Below are 23,257 nucleotides of genomic sequence, written 5' to 3'. Positions count from 1 at the left end.
AATACTATTGGGATAAAGGCTGGGTGCAGTCTATGCTCCACACACAACAAACTTCCCATATAAAAAAAAGATTCCCATCACCTGGCAATCCTCTTGGGATCTGTAGTTACACGCAACCAACAGAGGGAGCAAGACACAAGAGGAACCCCCAGCCTGTACAATGAACCCACTGCTGAGGCAGAGTATGATGAAGGTTATGTATTGTAAGAGGCCTGTCTGCGGAAGTGAGCGTGAGAGGCGTAGAGGGCCTTGACAACCCATGATGCTAAGAAAACAAGCCTCTCATTCAGATAGCCAAAGTCATATGTTGCCCTAGCCTGGAATTGAACAAGGGCCTCCTGGATGACAGCAACAGTACTGTCACCATGAACTACTGAATGAACATGTTCATAGTGACAACCAAAAAAACAGCACAACTGTCGCCATCATAGTGACAACCAAACCATAACATGTACAGCGTGAACAGTCAAAAATTGTAATGCTCCAACAGAATGCTCCAGGGAGAGTGCGCCCTGATATCAGGCAAGTGATTCTGGACCTGGCAACCCATAGGCTTATGTAATGGCCCCACAAAGCCAGTGTGAAAAGAGGACAAGATGGCTGATTGCTCCCTGTAATGTATAAAACAAGTGCTATGTCTTCCTGAATGCTGCTTTGCATGCAGTGTAGCAGAGTAGGGAGTGCATGGGACAACATAGATGCCAAGCCTCCACCCTCTCATCCTTCCTTTTCTTCATTGTCCTTTTGGCACCCAGGTCATTGCTCTGTTGCAGTCGTTGTTTTGGTCCTGCCTTAATATACAGTACAGGCCAAAAGTTTGGACACACCTTCTCATTCAATGCGTTTTCTTTATTTTCATGACTATTTACATTGTAGATTCTAACTGAAGGAATCAAAACTATGAATGAACACATGTGGAGTTATGTACTTAACAAAAAAGGTCAAATAACTGAAAACATGTTTTATATTCTAGTTTCTTCAAAATAGCCACCCTTTGCTCTGATTACTGCTTTGCACACACTTCAAGAGGTAGTCACCTGAAATGGTTTTCACTTCACAGGTGTGCCTTATCAGGGTTAATTAGTGGAATTTCTTGCTTTATCAATGGGGTTGGGACCATCAGTTGTGTTGTGCAGAAGTCAGGTTACTACACAGCCGACAGCCCTATTGGACAACTGTTAAAATTCATATTGTGGCAAGAACCAATCAGCTAACTAAAGAAAAACGAGTGGCCATCATTACTTTAAGAAATGAAGGTCAGTCAGTCTGGAAAATTGCAAAAACTTTAAATGTGTCCCCAAGTGGAGTCGCAAAAACCATCAAGCGCTACAACGAAACTGGCACACATGAGGACCGACCCAGGAAAGGAAGACCAAGAGTCACCTCTGCTTCTGAGGACAAGTTCATCCGAGTCACCAGCCTCAGAAATCGCAAGTTAACAGCAGCTCAGATCAGAGACCAGATAAATGCCACACAGTTCTAGCAGCAGACCCATCTCTAGAACAACTGTTAAGAGGAGACTGCGCGAATCAGGCCTTCATGGTCAAATAGCTGCTAGGAAACCACTGCTAAGGAGAGGCAACAAGCAGAAGAGATTTGTTTGGGCCAAGAAACACAAGGAATGGACATTAGACCAGTGGAAATCTGTGCTTTGGTGTGATGAGTCCAAATTTGAGATCTTTGGTTCCAACCGCCGTGTCTTTGTGAGACGCAGAAAAGGTGAACGGATGGATTCCACATGCCTGGTTCCCACTGTGAAGCATGGAGGAGGAGGTGTGATGGTGTGGGGGTGTTTTGCTGGTGACACTGTTGGGGATTTATTCAAAATTGAAGGCACACTGAAGCAGCATGGCTACCACAGCATCCTGCAGCGACATGCCATCCCATCCGGTTTGCGTTTAGTTGGACAATCATTTAGTTTTCAACAGGACAATGAGCCCAAACACACCTCCAGGCTGTGTAAGGGCTATTTGACCAAGAAGGAGAGTGATGGAGTGCTGCGGCAGATGACCTGGCCTCCACAGTCACCGGACCTGAACCCAATCCAGATGGTTTGGGGTGAGCTGGACCGCAGAGTGAAGGCAAAGGGGCCAACAAGTGCTAAACACCTCTGGGAACTCCTTCAAGACTGTTGGAAACCATTTCAGGTGACTACCTCTTGAAGTTCATCGAGAGAATGCCAAGAGTGTGCAAAGCAGTAATCAGAGCAAAGGGTGGCTATTTTGAAGAAACTAGAATATAAAACATGTTTTCAGTTATTTCACCTTTTTTTAAGTACATAACTCCACATGTGTTCATTCATAGTTTTGATGCCTTCAGTGAGAATCTACAATGTAAATAGTCATGAAAATAAAGAAGACGCGTTGAATGAGAAGGTGTGTCCAAACTTTTGGCCTGTACTGTATGTCTGATCATCTTCCATTTATGCTACTTCACATTAACCTCACTCAGCAGGTTTATGTCAGTTCTTTCAAGAAACTCTTCAGTGCTGCCTTGGTCTTGCCATGGACACCGGTTCTTATGTCAAGCCACTCACATATTTCTCCTTGATCTGCTATTGCACTTTGAAGGTCCTCATAGAATATTTTCACCAGTCTCACAATCTTCTTTGGGATTTTGTACATCTTCATAATCACCAATTAGCTGTTTGAATATATTCCATAGTATGAAGACGGGCCCTGTTGTCCCCCTGTACTTCCGAACACCTGCCTGTTCCTTCCTCAACCTGGGTTATGCCTCTTGATTCTTGCATTCTTCGAGGTTCCCATCCTTTCCATCCTCTCATCCTTATGAGAATTTGAAAGAACCCATCTTGCCAAATGGCAAAAGAGCTGGTTATAATCAGGTAAATACGCTGGATTAAGTCATAAAACTGCTGGACTTAAGTGTCCCTGAATCATGAAACAGGATAGCATCATTGACAATACGCAGGTTGCTAACTGTCTTGGTTGCCATGAGAGCAATCAAAAGTGCTGTTCTAATAGACAGTAACTTAACAGAAGTTTGGGGATTGGGCTAGAGGCTATAGCCCAAAACACCATCAGATCCCAGGATGGCCAGGGAAACATGCCCCAGCTCTCTGTCTCAGCTCACCCTTAATAGAGTGTTTGACCAAGGGATGGGTCCCCTACCAAACCTCTCATGACAAGAGGAGATGACAGATGCTTAGGTTTGGATTGTAGATGGGGCTATGCCTCTGTCCACCAACAACTGGAGGAAAGTCAAAACTGGTGCCAAAAGGCAGGATGTAGGATCCAAGGCTCTCTCCAAAGTCGAATACTGGTGTGTAACAAGCTAAAAGGCACTACACCTTAGCATTATGAATTTCTTCTAGCACCACCCTCAGGCCAAAGTGTCCTGTTTGATATTGGGCAGATTGCCATGTATTTCATGCTCCCAGGAGAATAAACCCTCTCAATTTTGGTGACCTTTTCCATGACCTTTCCTTATAGAGCCACCTTCCTGCCAAAATGTCAAATTTGCGCATGAGACATACATAAGACATGAGACCCTCCGATTTTTCCTGTACTCTCATCCTTGGGCCAAATTGACTGACATGAAATTTGCAAAGCACCCTGTCAACTTTGGTGACCTCATGATCTTTGCTGTAGCCAAAATGTACAATACCCATTCAGAAGGAGGAGGAGGAGGCGGAGGAGGAGGAGGAGTAATAGTTTTGTTTGTTTTGTTTTGTTTTTGTTTTGTTTTGTTTGTTTTTGGCTTGTTAGTGGCGCTGTGTTGGATCAATTGGTTTCATTTTGCAGTGGCTGGGCATCAATGTGGAAACTCATCATACCCTAAAGACAGATTTGACCCAGCACTGTCTGAGATACTGAACATGAAGCTTAGGGCCCTGTTGGCCTGGTGGCAACACTGTAGTGAGCCAGTAAGGTAAGTCCATCTGTCTGGCGTCTGCCCATCCATCATCCATCTGTCATACACAATTTCTGAGTATCTGCTGGTCTGCTTTGGATGAAAGTTGGGGAATTTGACACTGGGATTGAGCATTCATTGTAAAAATGAAAGTGAAAAAAAAAAAGTCCCAGTGTCAAAAAACCCCCAACTTTCATCCAAAGCAGACCAGCAGAGACTCAGAAATTGAGCATGCCAGACGGATGATGGATGGACAGATGTGAGACAGATGGACCAAGGCCAGTCGTTAGCGTCCTGTCCAACGTTTGATCATGGACGGACAGTAACATAATAATTAGTACCTGCTTTATCTGCCCATAGAAGCACAGAGGCATGTGCTTTAATATTTTAACATGTATTTTAACTTAATTCCTGTATATTGTATTTTTTATTTTGTATTACTTTTACAATGTACTTTGTAGGCATTTAATTTGTACATGGTGGATGAATAAATTGAGCCTGAGTTTTAGTCTACTTCCCAGTTGCAGCTTTCTGTATTAGCTCTCTACTAGGTCCCAGCCTTGAGTAAGACAAGTGTCCTGTCTGCTATTACCTGCCTATTGTTTATGTTTCACTGCTGCCTTGTAACTTTTAGTCAAGTGTTTTTGACCTTGTAACGGCAAATTCCTATACATTTATTTCACCTGGTGAATAAACTGAAGGTAATTCTGGTTATGTAGGCCACCTCAGAGGACAAAACAGGAGTTTGAGGCTTTGGGATGAGGCAAGCGGCTTGTGCGTCCAATCTCCCCTGGGCCATCTGCTTTCACAGCTCACTGACACTGGATCAAGTCAAAGCCCTTGCCAGTTAGTCTGTAACCACTGCCACTTGGAGAAAGGAGGGAGGTGGAGGAGATGGAGAGAACTGGGCAATAGAGAAAGGAAGGGAGAGAGACAGGGAGGAAGGAGGAGACACAGGCAGGGAGGCCAGAGTGCCAAAATACAAGTGCTACTTAGCTGACATTTTTACTAATATAGAATACAAATTAAATATGTAACATTGTTGCTCTCCCATGAATGATGCAGATATGTCTGGTGCCACTTAGTTACAATATGCACCATTCCTCTGAAGTCTCATCAAAACTGGACCAGTAACAAAGAAAAGTCTGAGCCTTTCACAGTTTAAGTTCCAAGACATTTTGACCTTTTCTAACAGCACACTCATCAGTTGTGTTTTTTTTAGCACTGTTTTTTAGCACTAGCGGCCCATTTTTCAAACTTTATCCTCCAGGATAAAAATGATCTGATTAGAAAATGTTTTTTTTTTGTTTTGTTTTTTTTTTTTCAAAACAGAAGTCTTCAATCCTGAAGATCAGGACTTGGATTTTGTAATCCAATCCAGCCTTTAATCAGGATTAAATGCTGCCTTTGCATTTCTCAAGACTCTAGGGAGGAATCTTGATATATTGGATGCCAAACATCAGGATAGTTTTGATCCCATCTAGAGAGCAGGATTCAGAGTGGGCTGACAAAATTGTTTCACCCACTCTTTCAGAAATTATTTTAAACTTTGAGGAACAACGAGGTAACAAACCTGTTCTCACTTAAACTTAATTTAAAAAAAAAAGAAAAAAAAGATGTTTATATATTATATTTGTGTACTAAGTAGATTTAGCTTTATTATTATTCATTACTTAATTTTGCTTTAAACTAACAAGTACTTTACACACAATGCCCCCCTATGCAAGCAACAATGTACTCATCATCACCCCCTTTCATTATCTAATTAGCTCTTATTTGTAGAGAAGATGGTCATATAAAGGGAGATTAATAGCAACTGAAATCAAGATTTGGAAATATGGACCTGTGGCATCTGCATCAGCATTATCCATTCTGACATTTTTGAAGAAAAAAAAAAAAAAAAAAAAAAAGTTCAAAATCAGTGAGATCATTTTGGTCCTGTATCAGAAGAAAATGGAAAAAGAGTGGCATTACAGTGCATATAATATTACTATGTGATGCAAAAATAGCTTGAGAGTTCAGAGTAAGCTCTTTCATTTAATAAAAAGAATGCCTAGAATGCAGTAGGAACAAGAAGACTTTAGGGACATGTTCATTCTGTTGTACAGACTTCCCCTGGCTTCATTTTCCTATCTTTTCTTTATTTCTTTTTGAACTGTAATTCTAAAAAGGCTGTGCCCATAGGTGATTTTTTTTTTTCATAGAAAAAACCCAGGTTTCTGTGTGATGCTTAGGGACAGTCTGCAAACTGTTTGCTTTGTAATGGATGGCATTTTTACTGTAGCAAGTGTAACACTAAGGACAAAACATCAGTGAAAAGTAAAATAAAATAAAAAATAAATAAATGGTCAGGTGTGTGGAAAAAAACTCTTTGAAAATATGAGGCTAAAAGAGTAGACAAAGAGAAGAAGGAAGTTCAAGTGAAGAAAGGGAGGAAATGGGGGGGAAAAAAAGGGAAAAAAAAGTTTTGCATGCCACCAGTCCAAGGATGCCTGCCTGCCTGCCTCCTCCACATCTTTGTTCCTCCTCACGAAATCCTCCCTATTCCCTCCTCACTTTCATTTCCTCACATTCACCATTTGTTACTCCTATACATAATTTATCCCTGCCTTCACCCTCCACCTTTAGCCCCTGCCCTCCACCCTTCAAATACTGTAACAGCTACTCCCTCCTCCCACAATGACAGACAGATGGAGGATTTATTAAAATAACAATTCAGAGAATGTACATGAGTTTTGCTAGTGCTAAAATTTTATTCCAAGAGTTACAAATAATAAAATCACTGTCAGAAATCAAAGCAAAATGAGTTGATTTTTTACACACTGGGTGAGTCATGTTATATTTCTTCAGCAGAAAAAAAAAAATGAGATGACTTTTGTGCAATGACCTGGTGATAATGTGGTTGTTGAGCTAAGATTTACGTTTAAGCAGAAACAAGGGCTCAACAGGAAACTGCTTCATGGCTTGGTGGTGAGTCGCTGGATCATGTCATGTCAGTGATATCATGTGGGAGGCAGGCGTGTGTGATCTTTATGGCTGTAAGAAAGCTCTTGGAAACATATGGGAAGATAATGCAACTGGGGCAAACTGCCAGACAGACAAGGGAGAGCAAAGTATAAGTTCCTCCTCAGTTTCTGTCCCACTGCCATAGTTTTAAAGAGCGGCCGCTGGTGAGAACAGCCATGCAAGTCATTTGCTTTTAATTTGGTGGGTCTTTTGTTCGCAGCTTTGCGGTTTTGTCTGTTTGCTGTACAAGTGTGCATAGAGATGAAGTATCAGAGTGAGTGCAGCTGTAGGTGTGTTAAAAGATATCTGCAGAGCCAAAGTGCTGCAGGAATCAACATTTTGGCCTTGAAACATTCTTTCATTTGGCCCTAAAAAAAGTACTAATTTATTACTTTCCAGTGCTGTTCAGGTTCATGGGAAGTGCATCCATGATACTTGATGCCCTCTGATCCTGACACCCACCCACACACCTAGCCACGACACTCCCTCACACACACACACACACACACACACACACACACACACACACACAGTAATATACAGGGTATGCATACATGCATGCCCTTATATTATGGGTAATTGGTAACAATAGAATTCTTTACTCTTTAATACCACTGTTTTACCTCTCTGCCTTATAGTCTTATAGTAGTTGACTGAGCGTGTGTAACCTCTGTTGTGAGGTATTTGCATGTCATCTTTCTTTCTGTCTGTCTGGTTGGAATTGAGGTAAGATATTTTTTAAGCCCCTTGGGGTTTGTTTCTGATTTGAGGAAAACTGTTTTCGTTTTGTTTTGTTTCCACAAAGGGCATTATCATTATTATCAGCTCACTTTTATGTGCATTTTTGGGATCACTGTGCAAATTAAGGGGAAAAAAAAATATTAAACCTATTGCTATGTCCCTGGTTTGCCCTTATCTGCCCTTATTTTGCCCGCTTAACTGTTTAATCAGTCTCACTTTCTCCACTGACTGGCGGCTTTTTGTTAGTATAAACAGACTGCAACCTTATTTGGCACCGTCTTGTTTGTCTTCTTTGAGATAAGAGGAGGAGAAGAAGAAAAGAAGGATGTGGCAGGCACTGCTACCGGAAGTGACAGATGGGAGGTCCTGACCGTGACCCACTTGATAAGGTCAGTCACATGCTGGCACCATAATACGGCAATTAGCATGCTCGCAACTGTAGGGCAAACTTTGTCAGGAGTTTTGGGCTGCATTAATACTTGTGATGACGGTTAAAGATAATATGCAGAGTTGGAGGTAACGATTTACATTTACTCACATCACTGTAACTGAGTAGGTTTTTTGAGTATTTTCTGAGTATTTTTTAAAGTCAATAATTTTACTTTTACCTAAGTACATTCTTGCTTAAGTATTGTACTTCACTACATTTTAAATCGCATCCATTACAGGGACAAATGCTCAGCAAGAGATTGTGGAACCTTTCACAATAAAAGCTCAGTCAGCAAATATGAGAAGAGGAACCTGTGTCTACTTTGTTGGTCCTACTTTTAGTCATTGCCAAATTTCACAATAAAAGCTGCATGATGAAAAATTACAGATAGTCGATGGAAACGAGGACGATTTAGACTCAACTGGTAAAAATTGTGGCATAAATGTGGAAAAAGGGGAATAATATCATTGAGTTTGCTTGACGATTAGAACCATGTAGACTCAACCATCATATTATGTGCTTATTGCACAGTTGTCAGTTGAGTCTACAGGGTCCTAACTTCATATTTTTTTGCGTAATGCCCCTTTAAAAGAATGTAGTTTACAGACATGTTCTCTCCTCCTGTTCAAGCTCCTTTTACACAATAGTTTGGAGATGTGAAATATTCAGACAAATCTGCCTGTTATGACGGTGAAAATGTGGCAGTCATGAAAACTGCCATAATCTTTTTGGCATAATCTTGCTCATTATGTTATCTTGTAAATATTATGTATTTAAAAACGAATTCATTTGATGAATGTAAAGTCAAAGTTCTCACAGGCACAGCATTGAGACAACAGACAACTTAAGTGAGTCAGTCAAGACCAAGCCCGTGGATGTGCTTGACAGGAGTTAGTCCACAGCATTATAACAACAAAAATGCCACATATCTTTTACAGGTAATTATCTTTTAGTTCAGAGATACATAATTACTCAACTCGACATGCTGCTGGAGGTTATTTTATTTTACCCAGGACACCCTCTCAACGTACGGTATTATACAGAGCTATGAAGGAGTGGAATGCCCTTCCTAGTTATGTCACACTACAAAGAAACGTGGTTAGTTTTACAGTGAAACGAAGAGATTATTATTTAGATCATAATTTTGATCAGTAGTGTAGATTTGTAAATTGGGTCCTGGCATCTTTGTGTGACTAGATACACAGTAAATGTTTTGTTTTAATTTGTACTGATTCAATGTAAGAGTGGGTAACTTTTATGTTTGGTGTTCGTCTAGGATGTTTTGTGTGTATGTGTATGTATTAAGTATGTGTCTTGTGTATGTGTTCTTGTTTTCTATGTGTTAAGTATGTGTGGTTTACAGTTGGTTTGTATTGTCACTTATGAAAATGAAAAGACTCCAGGAAGAATAGCTGATGCTTTGCAAAAGCTAATGGGGATCTTAATAAATTCAACTCAACAGCCTGGAAAAAGGATACATTTCTCAAAATGCCAAAACATTAAATACATTTAGTCACTCATAAATAAATTACTGCATAACAACACTAACTAGTCACTATAATAAAAATAAAAATATAAATTAAAATTAAGAAAATGGAATTCCCTTAACAACAACACTTTAACAGGACGATTTATCATATTTAATCATTAATGAGGTGGAGTAGTCCTTAGAGAAACTGTCCTGTAACAGCAGCAAACAGTCATGTGTCCAGTCGAAGTGCCCTTGAGCAAAAAAAAATAAACCCCTTCCTGCACACATAATAAGTCAGTGCATTAGTTATATTTCACACTTGTAGTGATTCTATGATGTGACCCCCCCCCTGCCTGTCTGTCTGTCTGCCTGTCTGTCTGCCTCTGTCTCCTCACTCTCCACTGTGCAAGGCTTTCTCAAGGTTAAGTTAGTTCAGTGGGAGTGTCCTGTGCGGCCACGTGACTGTGGAGCGGGGTTACTCTGTGTCAGAGCTGTGTTGTCAGCTGCAAGAACATTTAGAGACTGCATGGTTTGATGCACCGTGCGATGACCAAATTAATTGCAGACACAGCTTCCCTTAAAATCAAACACTGGGTCTATCCATAGTCTGAAAAAGCCCAAACAGTTGCCATCATGTTATGACTGCACGCTGAGTTACAACATGAAAAATAAAGAGGCTCTTTGAATCGCATGATTGTATTAGACACAATGAAGCCTATTCAGAAATCCAAACATAAATGTGAGGTTATTGCAATTTAAAAAGAAAAAAATGCGTGTTCAAACTGAGGCCGAGGTTTAGGCAGAACAGATATCCCCAATAACCTTGCCTCCATCAGCCGTTAATTTCAGCCATTACGCTGCGCAGACACCAAGGTGGAGGTTATAAAAACCACCAGGCGGGATGCTTCACTAGACCTCTGGAGCTGTTTTTCCGTGAGCATCCTATTTTTTTGCAGGCAGAAAAGCTGCACTGGAAACCGGTTGGACATCGTCATTCCTCGACCAGCTCTCCCACTGTGGTTTGGCTCAGATAAATTGTCGCCCCCTCTAATCTCGCAGATTGTCGGCGAGTTACTGCAGTCGATGCTGCAGTTTTGAGCCGCTCCTGCGCCGGGACAGCAGACTCAATGAGAAAGACATGCTTGCCTTCGTCCTGGTGTCTGGGTCGCTCTGGATTATATTAGGTGAGTTTTGGAGATGTGCTCGATCTACTACCCGCCCCGATTTTTTTATTCAGTTCTTGCTGGATTTGAGGTAGGTGATGTCACCTGTCTTGCATGGGCTCAGGCGCATTGTCTTCTATTCACTTTTAATTTACCCATAAAGGGCTTTGGTTTACTTTATTATTATTGTCGCATTAGGCTTATTGAATCGCAGTTTCCATGCCGGTAAAGTCACATACGTTTGTAGGCCTAATTATCAGTGGATTTGTGTTGTCAGTGTTTGGCCTAAACGATAGGCTACACGTGTACTGAACCTAACCTAAACCTAAAGGTGCATCATTACATTGGAACCGGCCATGGCATCTAATTACCACCGAAAACCTTATATTTCAATTAAAGTGTTTGAAGGCTATTGGAGCAATAATGGAGATGCGTTCAGGGATTTAGGATTTGGCTTTACTTTATTAGGAGCAGCGTACAGTCAGTGTGGATAGACCGGCTGCCATGCTTCTGCACACTCATACATGCATATGGGGTGATGCCGCGTGTTGCTAAACGCATGTACTTTTGCAGGTGTGTGTCGTTGTTATTCGCAGTGAAGTGTGTTTGGGAATGGCCTGTTTTCAGTGGAAAACCGGCAGGATAAAAGTCTGCATTTGTCGCCGGCCAGCTGCTAAGGTCGTGTGGTTATTGTGCGCAGAAACCGGACACACGTCAGTTTGAAAAAAAAAAAAAAAAAAACCTCTTAGCCTGACTATCCCTTAGTGGGCAACCTTTCAGTATCTGCCGGTGTAGCGTTACCTTCAGGTCGTAGATAAATAAGGGCATAAAAACCCCGCTCACACACTGTCATCACAAAGTAAGGCTGCCGCTGCCGGTTGGTAGAGTCAGATATATGCCGATAGATATCGTATGTCCTCTACCATGCTTCAGTGATGGAGGGGAGGAGGGTGGAGGGGGATCGGGAGAGGATGAGGACGAAGAGGAAGGAGGGAGGCTGACGCGCTGGAAAGGCCGCTACTGATTGGGTGGAGCTGTCCAGGGGAGAGCGGTGCTGAAATCCTGCGGCCTGCCGGCAAACTGGAGAGCTCAGCATGCTCGGCTCCCGCCTGCCTCCATCTTCGCCCGTTAACCAAACCCCTGCTCCTCCTCAGAGAGCGATTTTAGGGGCTTTAGCGGTGTTAGAGGCGCTAAAAGGCGTCGTTAGGCCTAAAGTTTTTATGAAATGTCTCAAAAAAAGAAACGATGCAACTGTTCAGGAAAGCATTTTAGATTTTTGTAGCGGCTTAATACTAAAAATAGCATTAATAGAGCGCCAACTGCTATTCTTCTGCCGAGTAATATAGTTTTGTTTTTTTTTTAGCAGTAGCTACTTAAATAATGTGGTTGCTATGCGACACATAAGCAGGCCTACCGGTGTCATTGGTAATTTCGGTTAGCACGTTAATATGTACATATGGTAGGAGTTGGACATGAACAGGTAACAGTTAGGTTTACCGCATGACTCAGCCGTGAGGAGCGGACCTGTGCGTGTGCAGTCATGTTTCATTGCTCGGCAGATAACGCTAAAGACAAAAAGGGTCCTCATGAAGATATTCACGACAGGGTTTAGCCATGTCATCGCACCGCTTCTCGCCATGAATAATTAATTTTAATCACCATCTGGTATGGCCCCACGCAGATCTGTAAACCTATTCTTTTTCCCTCTTCGATAATTAATTAAAAGGATGGGTGCTGTGCCCCACCCTGCAGCAGACAAAACGCACAAAACACAGTTCATCAGCTCCGTGACCTTTTCTCATCCAAGGAAGGTCGGCTGTTAATTTTATCATGGGAGTTTCGCCTGAGTGAAATGGTTTCAGCTGTATATGATGCTGCTTAGGCAGTGAGAGATGTTGACTTTTTGCCATTTAAACTATGACTCTCTAGCATGACAATAGCATGTACAAGAGGGAGGGTGGGTAAAGGTAGGGGGTAGTGGTGTTTGTAACAGTCAGGTAAGCTGCAACCTGCTTAGATTTTAATTAAATCTAACTAAATATAGTCAACAAAGGTGCTAGGGGTGACACTGAGCAGTATAACTACAAAAACTCAAGATAAGCATTAAAAAAAAAAAAAAACATTTTGCACTCTCAATAACAAAAAAGGCTATGTTTTAACACATGTTTGCATCTTGAGTGGCGAGTAACCAAGAAAAACAAGTTCAAGCCTTTTTGCTTTTGATGTGTCTGTGTTATGGTGTATTATATACCCTACACTGTCACATTGCTCTGAATGTGAGGACGTCTTGTCCCTGTACCATGTGTGCTGGTAGTTGCAGTTATGTGTTTATGTCACCATGAGAGTTTGTGCTATTTTTTCTGCAAGGGTCGCCAAAGTAACTTTTATACATTTGGCAAACCAAGTGATTTTATTCTGTCTATAAGCATATGTCCAAATTGTAAATTTTAAAATTTACAACATGCATTCTACATGCAATCAATTTCAACACTGGCTTAATCGATAATGTCAGCCTCACACGGTGCACTCAGAGGCGCATGGCAGCCTTCGCTCATTGAGTATTTCCACTACTGAGTGGCTCTTAGCTGTTTCAGCATGGAGTGCCTTCTCTCTTTGCTGTGGTATACTGGGCTGTAATGATTTAGGTTGAAGTGCTGACCCAGGGCTTTTGGCCTCTCCTGATACCTTGTCACATGATCAAGCAGTTTTCTCAGGTCAGTCCTCAGAGAAAGGTTTGCGTCTTTCTTCAGCGTGTGTAGTATCTTTCTCCTGTAGGCTGAAAACTTCTACTCTTGGAGATTATCAAGTTTTTTTGTTGTTTTTTTTTTTACCTGAACTTCAGGATTATTTGGTTAGAAAAACTCTTCCAACCAACTTGATTTCAGAATTTCAAAACTGCATTGCTGTCAATCAAAGAATAAGGCTTTTTTTTCATTTGTGAAAAGTTGACATTGTAGAGCAGAAATATGCAGCTTTGCATCATCGCACTTTGACAGTCAAATTAAGCTGTGAGGAGTCTAATTCAATGTTAGCATGTCTCTGTGAATTTGCTTGAATTTGCATATATCAATAGTAAAATCAATAGTGCTCATTTGCATGTGTGTGCAGGCACATGCACATGTGTCTTTGTTTACATGCATGTGTGAGTGTGTATGTGTCTTTTGTACTGTAGCGTGTGTCACTACAGAGGTGTGTGTGAGTGTGTGTGTAGCTTTCAGTGGGGGTAAGATGAGTAATGCTTGCTTAGGGAGGGGGAGGGTGACAGAGCGAGAGAGATTGGAGAGAGAGGAGTGGGTGGGGGGAGCGGTGTGGTGTGAGTAGAGCGTCTGCTGAGCTAAGGGTGGTGTGATACGGTGGCCAGCCAGGCCCAAACTAGGCCAAAACGCATCTCCCTTCTCTTCATCTGGCTCGCCTCAGCGTAATCTCACGAGTGGCAGTGGGAAGGTAATCACTAGTTTGCACAGGGAGATTTGATATCCGCCTGAGGCCTCTTTACACACTCGCGCACACACACACATATATGCACCGGCACACACCACACCATACCACACGGGCTGCCGGTCTGCCAGGCTGCCTCCGACGCCTTTGTAAGTGCTAACAGGTACATATAGTGTGCTTTCCACAGCTGCTTTAGCCTCTACGCAATGCAATTACAGCTTAGATTTCTCTTTTGTGCCTCTGTTGCTTAGTTGTTGATTTTCTGTCATTTTCTTAGTGTCTTTTTCTCTCTCCTCTCTTTCTCTCTCTATGGACAATACTACATATAGAGCATCCCTTGCTGCTTAGTTTTCCCACGGCGCTTCTTTCCTCTGCAGCTTTGTGCCATTATACCATTAGTTAACGATGACTAATAATTACATTAATCATGTATGTAGTCCCTCAGTTTTGGAGCAACAATAGGCAGTTTGTGCACATGAGCTGGCAGCATGTCTTTGTAATTATCTCAGTGACAGTGACAGGAGTCAGTGATGGCTGGACTTCTGAAGGGTGGTCTCAGTAGGGGGTTGGTGAAGGGAGTTAAGGATGAATGGGGAGAAAAAAGAGAGAAAGAGAGAGAGAGAGAGAGAGAGAGAGAAAGTGAGACAGAATGACAGAGTGAGAGAAAGTGCTGGCATGAAAGATTAAAAAGCGGTGTCTAAAACAGAATGAAAAGAAAGTAGGTGTAAATGAGGAGTAAGAGGAACTACGAAACAGAGAAACTACACCAAAAGAAGAAGAGAAAGCCCAGCAACATGTCTTTAAATAGCAGGTGGTAGTAGGGTTACTACTGGTCATCCCTCTCTGTGCTAATAGGCTGTAATCTCCTGCTGCTGGAGTCTAATCGTTGGTGACGGCCCTCAGATGGGGCGATGGGGCGGGACTACAGGACAGGGGTGAAGTTTCCTCCGCTTAAGCCTGTAAGGTCACCGGAAGTCTAACTGGCCCATTCATCAGCCCTCATCCTAGTGTGGCTCTCTGCACTCACGCAACACCCAAAATAATTTATAGATGAATATTCGTGAGAAGAAAAAAGGGAGATAGGAGTATGAACTGGGAGCTGCTACATTGTCCTGTTGCCCTGCTGCAGTAACACTTTACAAAATGCAGTTAATAATCCACATTTTTACATGTTATCTACAAATCATCTTAATGTAGAGAACAAAGCACTGCTGCATTGAGGATATGAGCGTATTGGGACTTCTCACTTATGGTGGTGTATTCTTCCAACCTTTTACAAGTCCTCAGGGAAGGGACTATTCAGAGGCACTATGCCATTTGGTTAGCTAAGCCTTTTATGAGACTGATAATGTAACAGAGTGTAAGAAGGTGTCCAAATTGATTGAAAAAAAAAAATACCTTCTAGCTCCTTCATGAACTCATTTAGCCTTCCATGTGAAAGTGTACTGCTGGAAGATTTTACTCACTCCTCGTGATTCATCTTCAGGCTCAAACTTCATGGTTAAATTATACTCTTCCGTAGAAAAACCACCCTTCAGTCTATTCAAGTGCAGGCTTTCAGTGTGAATATTTATAGCTAGAATATTTCACAAGGTTCTCGTGATCCATCTTCAAACCCATTTTTCATGGTAAAGCTTTCGCTTTTGACAGAAATGACATCGTTCAACTAATTCAAGCACATTATCCTTTTTGTGTAAATGTTTACAGCTTCTCTTGTTTATCATGATCTTATAGCTAAAATATTTCACCTGGTTCTCGCGACAGAGCTCCTAGATTCATGGTTCTAGCTCTCTTTGCTGTTGAGTGATGTTTAGTCATTTTGCTGCATGTAAGAAATGTTGAGATGTTTATTTTTTGTCCAGCTGTTCATGCCCAGCATGTGCACTGAATGTTTGTGATAGATATAGCAGCAGTTGTATTATGTTACCTCAGTTCAGTGTTTGATTGTGCACATCTGTCAGGCTGTGTGGTCAACTGCCAGCAAGAAATGTCCATTTCTATTCTCCCAGACACACACACAAACAAACAAAATGCAGACATGTACTGTATTGGCACTGCATTACCTTGTAAGATATGATTTCCAGTCATCAATACTGTCTTTCATTTGATTTTCATTCAAATTTCATCTTTCATTCAGTCATAATGCCATTTTCACAGAGAAACTGGGCCGCTTGCCGTCTTGCCAAAACCCACAAGGACTGTTTGTAGGTTAGCTGATACTGATCCAGTCTCTCCATTAGGTTGTAAAGACACAACAGACAGTCAGCGAATTCCATCAGACGTTTCATCCTCTGCTGAAGTAAAATCTCTCAAAACTGTCAACAAAATGCAAACAAAAGCATCAATCCAAAGACAAATACAAAAGCTCTTTGACACATCTTGAAGCAGTGATTAGGTGTATATATGTTGTTTATATATGTTTGTGCATGAAGAGAGGCCTGTGGTACCCCCTCCTGTGGGCCATTTAACACACACTATCCTTTACCTCAAAGCATAGTTTGTGTCATCAGTTCTACAGAAGATAAATGTCCCCCATTACAGTAACAAGCTAACTTACAGGCTAATGACTCAGCTCGATTCCAGATATTTCATGCTGATCATAAATTTTCCCACAGAATATTTATCTAATTGTGAGGCTTGGCAGTTGACTGGATCAATTAATCAGGCAACCAATCAATCAACCAATCAATCCATCAGTCCATTAATCCACCAATCAACCAATCAGGTGTTTTTCAGTGCTATATCATGTAATACACTAAGAAATAAATAACAAATAAGAATGAAGAATAATACATTTTTTAAAAAAAGGAAGCATAAGGAAATACAACCTCAGTTTCACTGTTAAAACAGAGTGAGAAAACAAAGTTGGACAATAACTAAAAACAGTGGTTAGAGAGTCTTTCCTGTAACTAAGATCACAGGGTCAGTTCCTTCATTACGTGTGTGTGTGTGTGTGTGTGTTTTCATCAACAGCCCTTTTTGAGCAAGACACCAAATCTCTGCCTTCTCACTCATTATGAGTCACTCTGGATTAGAGTATCGGCTAAATGCTTAAACTGTAAATACAACATCATTTCCGTCTTTGAGATAATCAGATAAACTTTATTACCTCGCCCTTGATTACACAAATTAAACGACGAGGTCTGCGAGTTCAAAATCTGATCAAGGTCATTGTTGTTGATGTGGTGGGCAATTTGTCGGATGCTGCTGGCCTGCTGTTTTCCTACACCAGCTGTAGCAACAAGCCCCGGGACAGACTTAACTGGGGTGGACTCAAAGACCCGCATGTGTGTGTGTGTGTGTGTGTGTGTGAGTGTGTGTCCCTGGAGAGAGTAACCGAGGTTACTACAGGACAGAGAGTTGACATTTGGATGCATAAAAGCTCCCTTAGACTGACAGAGCGGATCACCCAGCTGTATCAGCTAAAGCAGGCAAGACAAAAGTTTTTCGTTCTCAAAGATTTATTTAAAAAAAAAAATAAATAAAAAAATAAGTCATAATACCTGTATAATTTGACAAACAAACAAATCTATGGCTAGTATCCCGAGCCTAATTCAGAGGCAATTATTTATCCTTAACAGGAGAAAGCAATAGAATTCATCCCTGCTATATTTTGACAAGGCTGAGCATAAACTAGAACCCAACTGCACGACTCCAGACAAGAGTTCAAATAAACAGTCTTTTAATAATGAAAAGTGACAACTCAAAATCACTCTTGCAGAGGAAAAAAACTAGAAAACCAAAAATCACTCTTTCGAGGAAGTAATTAACAACAATGGCAAAAAGTAGCAACAGAAAATCACAAAAAAAAAATCACTCTTTCGAGGAAACTGGAAACAACAGACGAGGCAAGACAAAGTAGCAACTAAGGGAGTCAAGACAAAATGCAAGAATTCAAGGAAACGATCAAAGGCAACCTGACATGACTTGGCGTGGTTCGTTGGCGAGGCGACACAAGACGAACTGGCACAGCACGAAGGGAAATGCAGACTATAAATACACACACAAGGTAATGGGAAACAGGTGGAAATCATCAGGGCGGGGCAGACAATCAGACTGGGGGAAACACACAAGGGGAAGGGCAAGTAACCTGAAACGAGAGGAGAGTTAAATTTCAAAATAAAACAGGAAGTCACGAGACAACACACAACAACACTCAGCATAATTTCCTTGACGTGACATATTTTTAAAAAGTAACAGACCCTTTCAGGCTGTTTTGTTATCATAACTTTGAGCTTATAACCCTTTCACCTCCTTGTCCAGATTTAACACCAGAAAGGTCAGGCCATGGCCAACTGACTGCTGTTTTCAATTTTAGAATTTGAAACACAAAAACAATAGGTAACACTTTACAATAAGAGTACAACAATTAATGTTAGTTAATGCCGTAATAAACATTAAGTAACAGGTAATAAACATTAAGTAACAGTTAACTAACCCTTAACTAATGTGTCTAGGAATCATGTACTAATGCTGTTCATGCTAAAGTATTAATTTATATGTTATTTAAGGGTTATTGTAGATATTATTAACATTAGTAAATGCCATAATAATCATTAACTAACAGTTAATTAACCATTACGGCATTAACTAACGTTAACTAACATTAATTGTTGTACTCTTATTGTAAGGTGTTACCAAATAATAAAACTACAGAAAATATTTCCTCCAGGACCAAATTCACTACAAGCCAGAGTTGCTAGTTTGGGAGTAATTGTTATTAACATATTCAATCCTAAAAAAGGCAGTGGGATTGACAACCAGTCCCTTATGTCTGGGAACAATGTGCAGCCCTTCTGCCCAGTAAATGAATGTCCCAGTCTCAGCGTGACTGGTATTGTGACTGGGCAGAGATGAATCATCATGACAACTTTACAGCCTGTGGAAGACACAGGAAATAGTCCTCTAGATCAAATGTGTGACTTTTATCTCTGCAGATGAGCCATATTCATTGTGAAACATCTGCCCATCCTGTCCAATCTGTTAGCTAACACCTACTGAGACAGAAAGGGCTTCCCTCATGCGTGTTCTTGTGCATTCTCGTGCCTTCAGTGTTGTGTTTGGCATATTTTACAGTTCCATAAAAACTATATATAGAATCTGTATAAACATTATATGCAAGATTATATCAAAATGACAATAAAAGATATTGTTCACATTTAGCTGGGTCAGGGAAATATCAGAACCTAACCAGCTGGTTAACTCAGCAACGTTGCAAATGTGGGAAAGCAACATATGTGATCAGCGACTGAGCCAACAGAGATAATAACAGGAATAATTCTGACTTCAATAATGTTCACTCAGACCTGCAGATCCACTATTAGGCTACTACAGAATGCTCCACTCTATTGGAGGTCAGCGGATGCGCTGGCTGATGGCTGAGCGGGCCAGGATGCAGGTGGTAAGGATGCGGAGGCAGTCTCAGACAAATCCACACCTCTTGGTGTTTCTCTGTTGTTCACGCTGGCTCTGGCAGTGGAGGTGTTTATGTGTTGCCAGGCAACAAGACACATGCTTTGGCAAGAGGAAGGATGTCATCAGGGGAAGACAAACAAGACCAACTTGCCTCTCTGGCAGCAGAGGAATGTCACTGAAGTGAATCAGTGGCCAGTTGACTTTATTCAGGTGCCACAGGGCAACAACAATCAGGTTCTTGTGGCAGGATGAAGGTGTGATCCTTCTTCTTCTTCTTCTTCTTCTTCTTCTTCTTCTTCTTCTTCTTCTTCTTCTTCTTCTCTGCTCTTTCATGCTCAGCTCACAGAACACCACCCATCTGGACAAAGGGTCTAGAATAAAGTAAATAAAGTTTCTCTTGGAAAGGGATGTTTCCAAGAGGCCGGTCCTTTCAAAAAGGCGGCAAGTTGGGGGACCAGCTTTTCAGTTGAGGGTCTGATAAATGAATTATATAACAGCTATAACAGCTACATGAATGAAAGGCATTGCTTTGAAACAGCTGTGGTTTATGCTGTGAACCACAGGACATCAAACATGACCAACTTCTGTCCAACCCAGCCTGGCTTATAATAATCTCTTTAATATTCATAATCTATATTACAAACTTCATTTAAACACATTTTCAAAGGAGACTGAAGATGTGGAATTGTTCAAAGCATATATTATAATGCTGTTCAAAAATGTTACATGACTTTTCTTAGTTCTTTGTGTAAAAGTTGAATGGAGAATCTGCCAACGGTGCCACTTGCATGTTTTTAAGAAACAGGGTACCTTATCTGCCGAAATCAACAGAGATCTGGCTGACAAAGATGGAAAAGTAAATGAAAGATTTATTGTGAGCAAGGTATGAGACCCATGAGCCATATTACCAATTCATTTGAAGCAGCTGGGAATATGAACACTTAATGGCACAACGTCAAGCAAACGGCCCATCCCAACCTATAGATATGAAGAACGTTCTCACATTCTTTCCAATTTATTCTTTCCATGACCACTTGAGAGAACAGACCTCTCAAGCCAGCAGAGCTGTTTGTGGTTCCCAGTTTCGGTGTGCTGCCTCATTCTTGCAGTGACTCTTGGAGCTTCTTGTTTGTTCTCACCTGCCCAGTCACTGTCAAATGTACTTTGGAGATTAGACATTGAATCAACTGTGTCATGGAGGACACAAGAACTCAATGACCTGTAGAGACGACCTCCTCTCTCCGACTCAGCCCTCTTCTTGCCACATAAGGTTTGAGATGAACCATTTTCAGAGCAGCTTAATGTTTGAACTGCTCACTGGACGTTGGTTTTAAAGTTTTTACTTTGGGTTGTTAGTTATATAGTGTTATTTGCTAGTCAATATGGGTCGGTGTTTGTCTCTTAAAAAAAAAAAACAAAAAAACAAAAAAAAAAACTTGATCTGGTCCACCAAACCAAACAGTTTTGAGCTGTGACCCAAAGATGACAAGTGTTTTGAAGGATGTGCCACAAAGGTGTAAAAGGATATTTGTTTGGGATTCATCACTGAGCATTCATTTCCTCATGCCTGCTAACCGGTGGTACCGGTGGCACTATTTTCTCTCTGTATCACTGCACGACAGCTCCCTTCAGTGTTGTATATTTGTGTACACACCTGTACACACACCATAGTTTGGCAAGGAATAGTCCCAATGAAGCATCCATTCTCACACCAAGGAAGGAGCTGATTGGTCCAACTTGGAGGATCGATTACACTCCTACAGGTCCTATGGATTTGGACCTGTAGGTATAATAAATTGTTAGTCCTACAGGAGTAGCAAATATCATTATATGGTTAAGAAGTCAGTCTATTACTTTAAATTAGAGGCTATTGTTTATGGAGGTTTTTACTCTGATGTGAGCATTTCCTTTGTATATTGTTATTCCATCCTTTGTCTTAGTCTCTTATGTGATTTCTGTAGCCTTGAAGTGGACAGTCTTTTTTTTTTTTTTGGAAAAAACTTATATTTTGAAAGTTCAGTTCCTTTTGTGTTTATTCTTTTGGCAAATTCAGACAATGGGAAAGGGCAAGGAGCATGTAATTGTGTCTTTATTCAAACTTTTATTATTTCACTTTACCCCTCACACCCCACCAGTCCTCACCGTCAAACAGACACATGTCAGGAGGAGGTGTCAAATTATGAGTCACAATATGTGCATTATTTCCAGATCCAGTCCCACCTTCAGCCCCTAAAATTGAAAGTTCTCAGAAACATGCCTCTCACACCCACTCACATTTTTGCATGTAGCATTGCACCGCAGAAATAAGCTGCTATGAAAAGGGTTTTGCTCTAAACTTAGATGTGCGTGTTTTGACGTGGCGCCTCTTCTTACATCTCATGCTAAATTTATTTATAGAGTCTTTCCAACCAATAAGAATGTCGCAAACCACTTGACAAAAACGATAAAAACAAGAATCAAAAGAGCAAATGCGTCAAAAGCTTGCATCTATGTACTTCTACCTGTGCACAACCGTGGGAATGTCTCAAAATGAACCTTTATTTCCTCTTTTAAGATGAGTCAAGTGTGATATCGCTACCTATCTGTGTACTTGAAAGTGAGTGAAAACAACTAGTTTGATTTTACTACACTCAGCATTATATTAGTGTTTTGTAAAACGTAAATGCAGCAGTTTTTAAGTTCACCTCTAATGCAGTTTCAGGGACTTATCAATGGAGAACAATCATCTAAAATTAATAAATAAATAAATATTCAGTCCACCTTGACATTATTTATCCAGACACACTTTGCATTCATGCCCTTTTTGTGCAGTAAATCACAGAGTACCATCTGTTTAAAAATAGCGCTCTCTCTCCCTCTTACTCCCTCTCTTTTTCTATTTTTTCTGTCTGATACCCACTCCTACCATGCTCTTTGTATGTGTGTGTGTGTGTGTTTGTGTGTGTGTGTAAGTACAAAAACGCTTTTATCACTGCCCGCTCTCTCTCCAGTCTCTATTCCAGTGGCCTGAATAGTCGTGTCAGTGGGTTATGGAGTTGGAGCCTGACTAGTGCTGTTTTCCCTCCTCTTCCTCTCTTCTAAAACACTGACTAATCCTCTGTGGCTCCGTCAATACTGTAGCTGCTCGCTGAACAACATTACCTATCAAACACTCGCCTATATCAGGCAGGTATGTTGTATATACAGTGCACAAGAGTTTCGCTCTAGTACAGATGAAGGCCCTGCAGTCAGTGTCTGATCTCACACATACGCATTCAGGGTTAAGACGAAGAGTTTCAATTATTTTTGAATTGCTTTCTGTTCAAAATCCAATCCAATTTCATCATGTGCGGGACAATGATCTGGTCACATATCTCGACATGAACAGTGTTATCTGCTCTCTTATCATCCATTACTGTAATTAGACCCTCCAGAAAAACGCGATTATGCGATTTATGCGATTCCCGCATAAATCACCAAAATGTCGCTGATTATGCGGGGGTCAATTATTTTCCAAAAGGGCGCATAAGGTCTCGCTTGATTTCACAACAGTGTTGCCAACTCCTCAGTAAGGAAAGTAGCTATTGGCTGTCCTAAAAGTCGCTAGAAGTCGCCAAATGACGTCATCGCCTAATTTGCATAATTGGCAATTTGCACGTGATTGTAATGGACGCTGTAGGAGAGGAATAACGTCGTGGGAGAGACAAAAAGTGAGTAAAAAACATCCTAAATATGTTTTAG

The 23,257-nt window shown here is 41.1% G+C and overlaps 1 protein-coding gene across 3 annotated transcripts in view; it reads left to right on the top strand.

The window, feature by feature from the left end:
• The first annotated feature begins 10,063 nt into the window (after window positions 1-10,063).
• Window positions 10,064-23,257, top strand: part of acsl6 (acyl-CoA synthetase long chain family member 6) — a 48,153-nt gene continuing 34,959 nt past the window's right edge. The window contains exon 1 of one of the 3 annotated variants that reach the window (XM_030069397.1): window positions 10,064-10,705. In XM_030069397.1, the coding sequence (XP_029925257.1) occupies window positions 10,660-10,705 (46 nt within the window). In that variant the 5' untranslated portion in view covers window positions 10,064-10,659. Of the gene's footprint in view, window positions 10,706-14,157; window positions 14,286-23,257 lie in introns of those variants that run through there. The other 2 variants (XM_030069398.1, XM_030069399.1) reach the window with 2 other exon arrangements.

Source organism: Myripristis murdjan, chromosome 14 (assembly GCF_902150065.1).
Source record: "Myripristis murdjan chromosome 14, fMyrMur1.1, whole genome shotgun sequence".
NCBI classification, from domain to species: Eukaryota; Metazoa; Chordata; class Actinopteri; order Holocentriformes; family Holocentridae; genus Myripristis; species Myripristis murdjan.
This window is presented reverse-complemented; position numbering and strand designations above follow the sequence as displayed.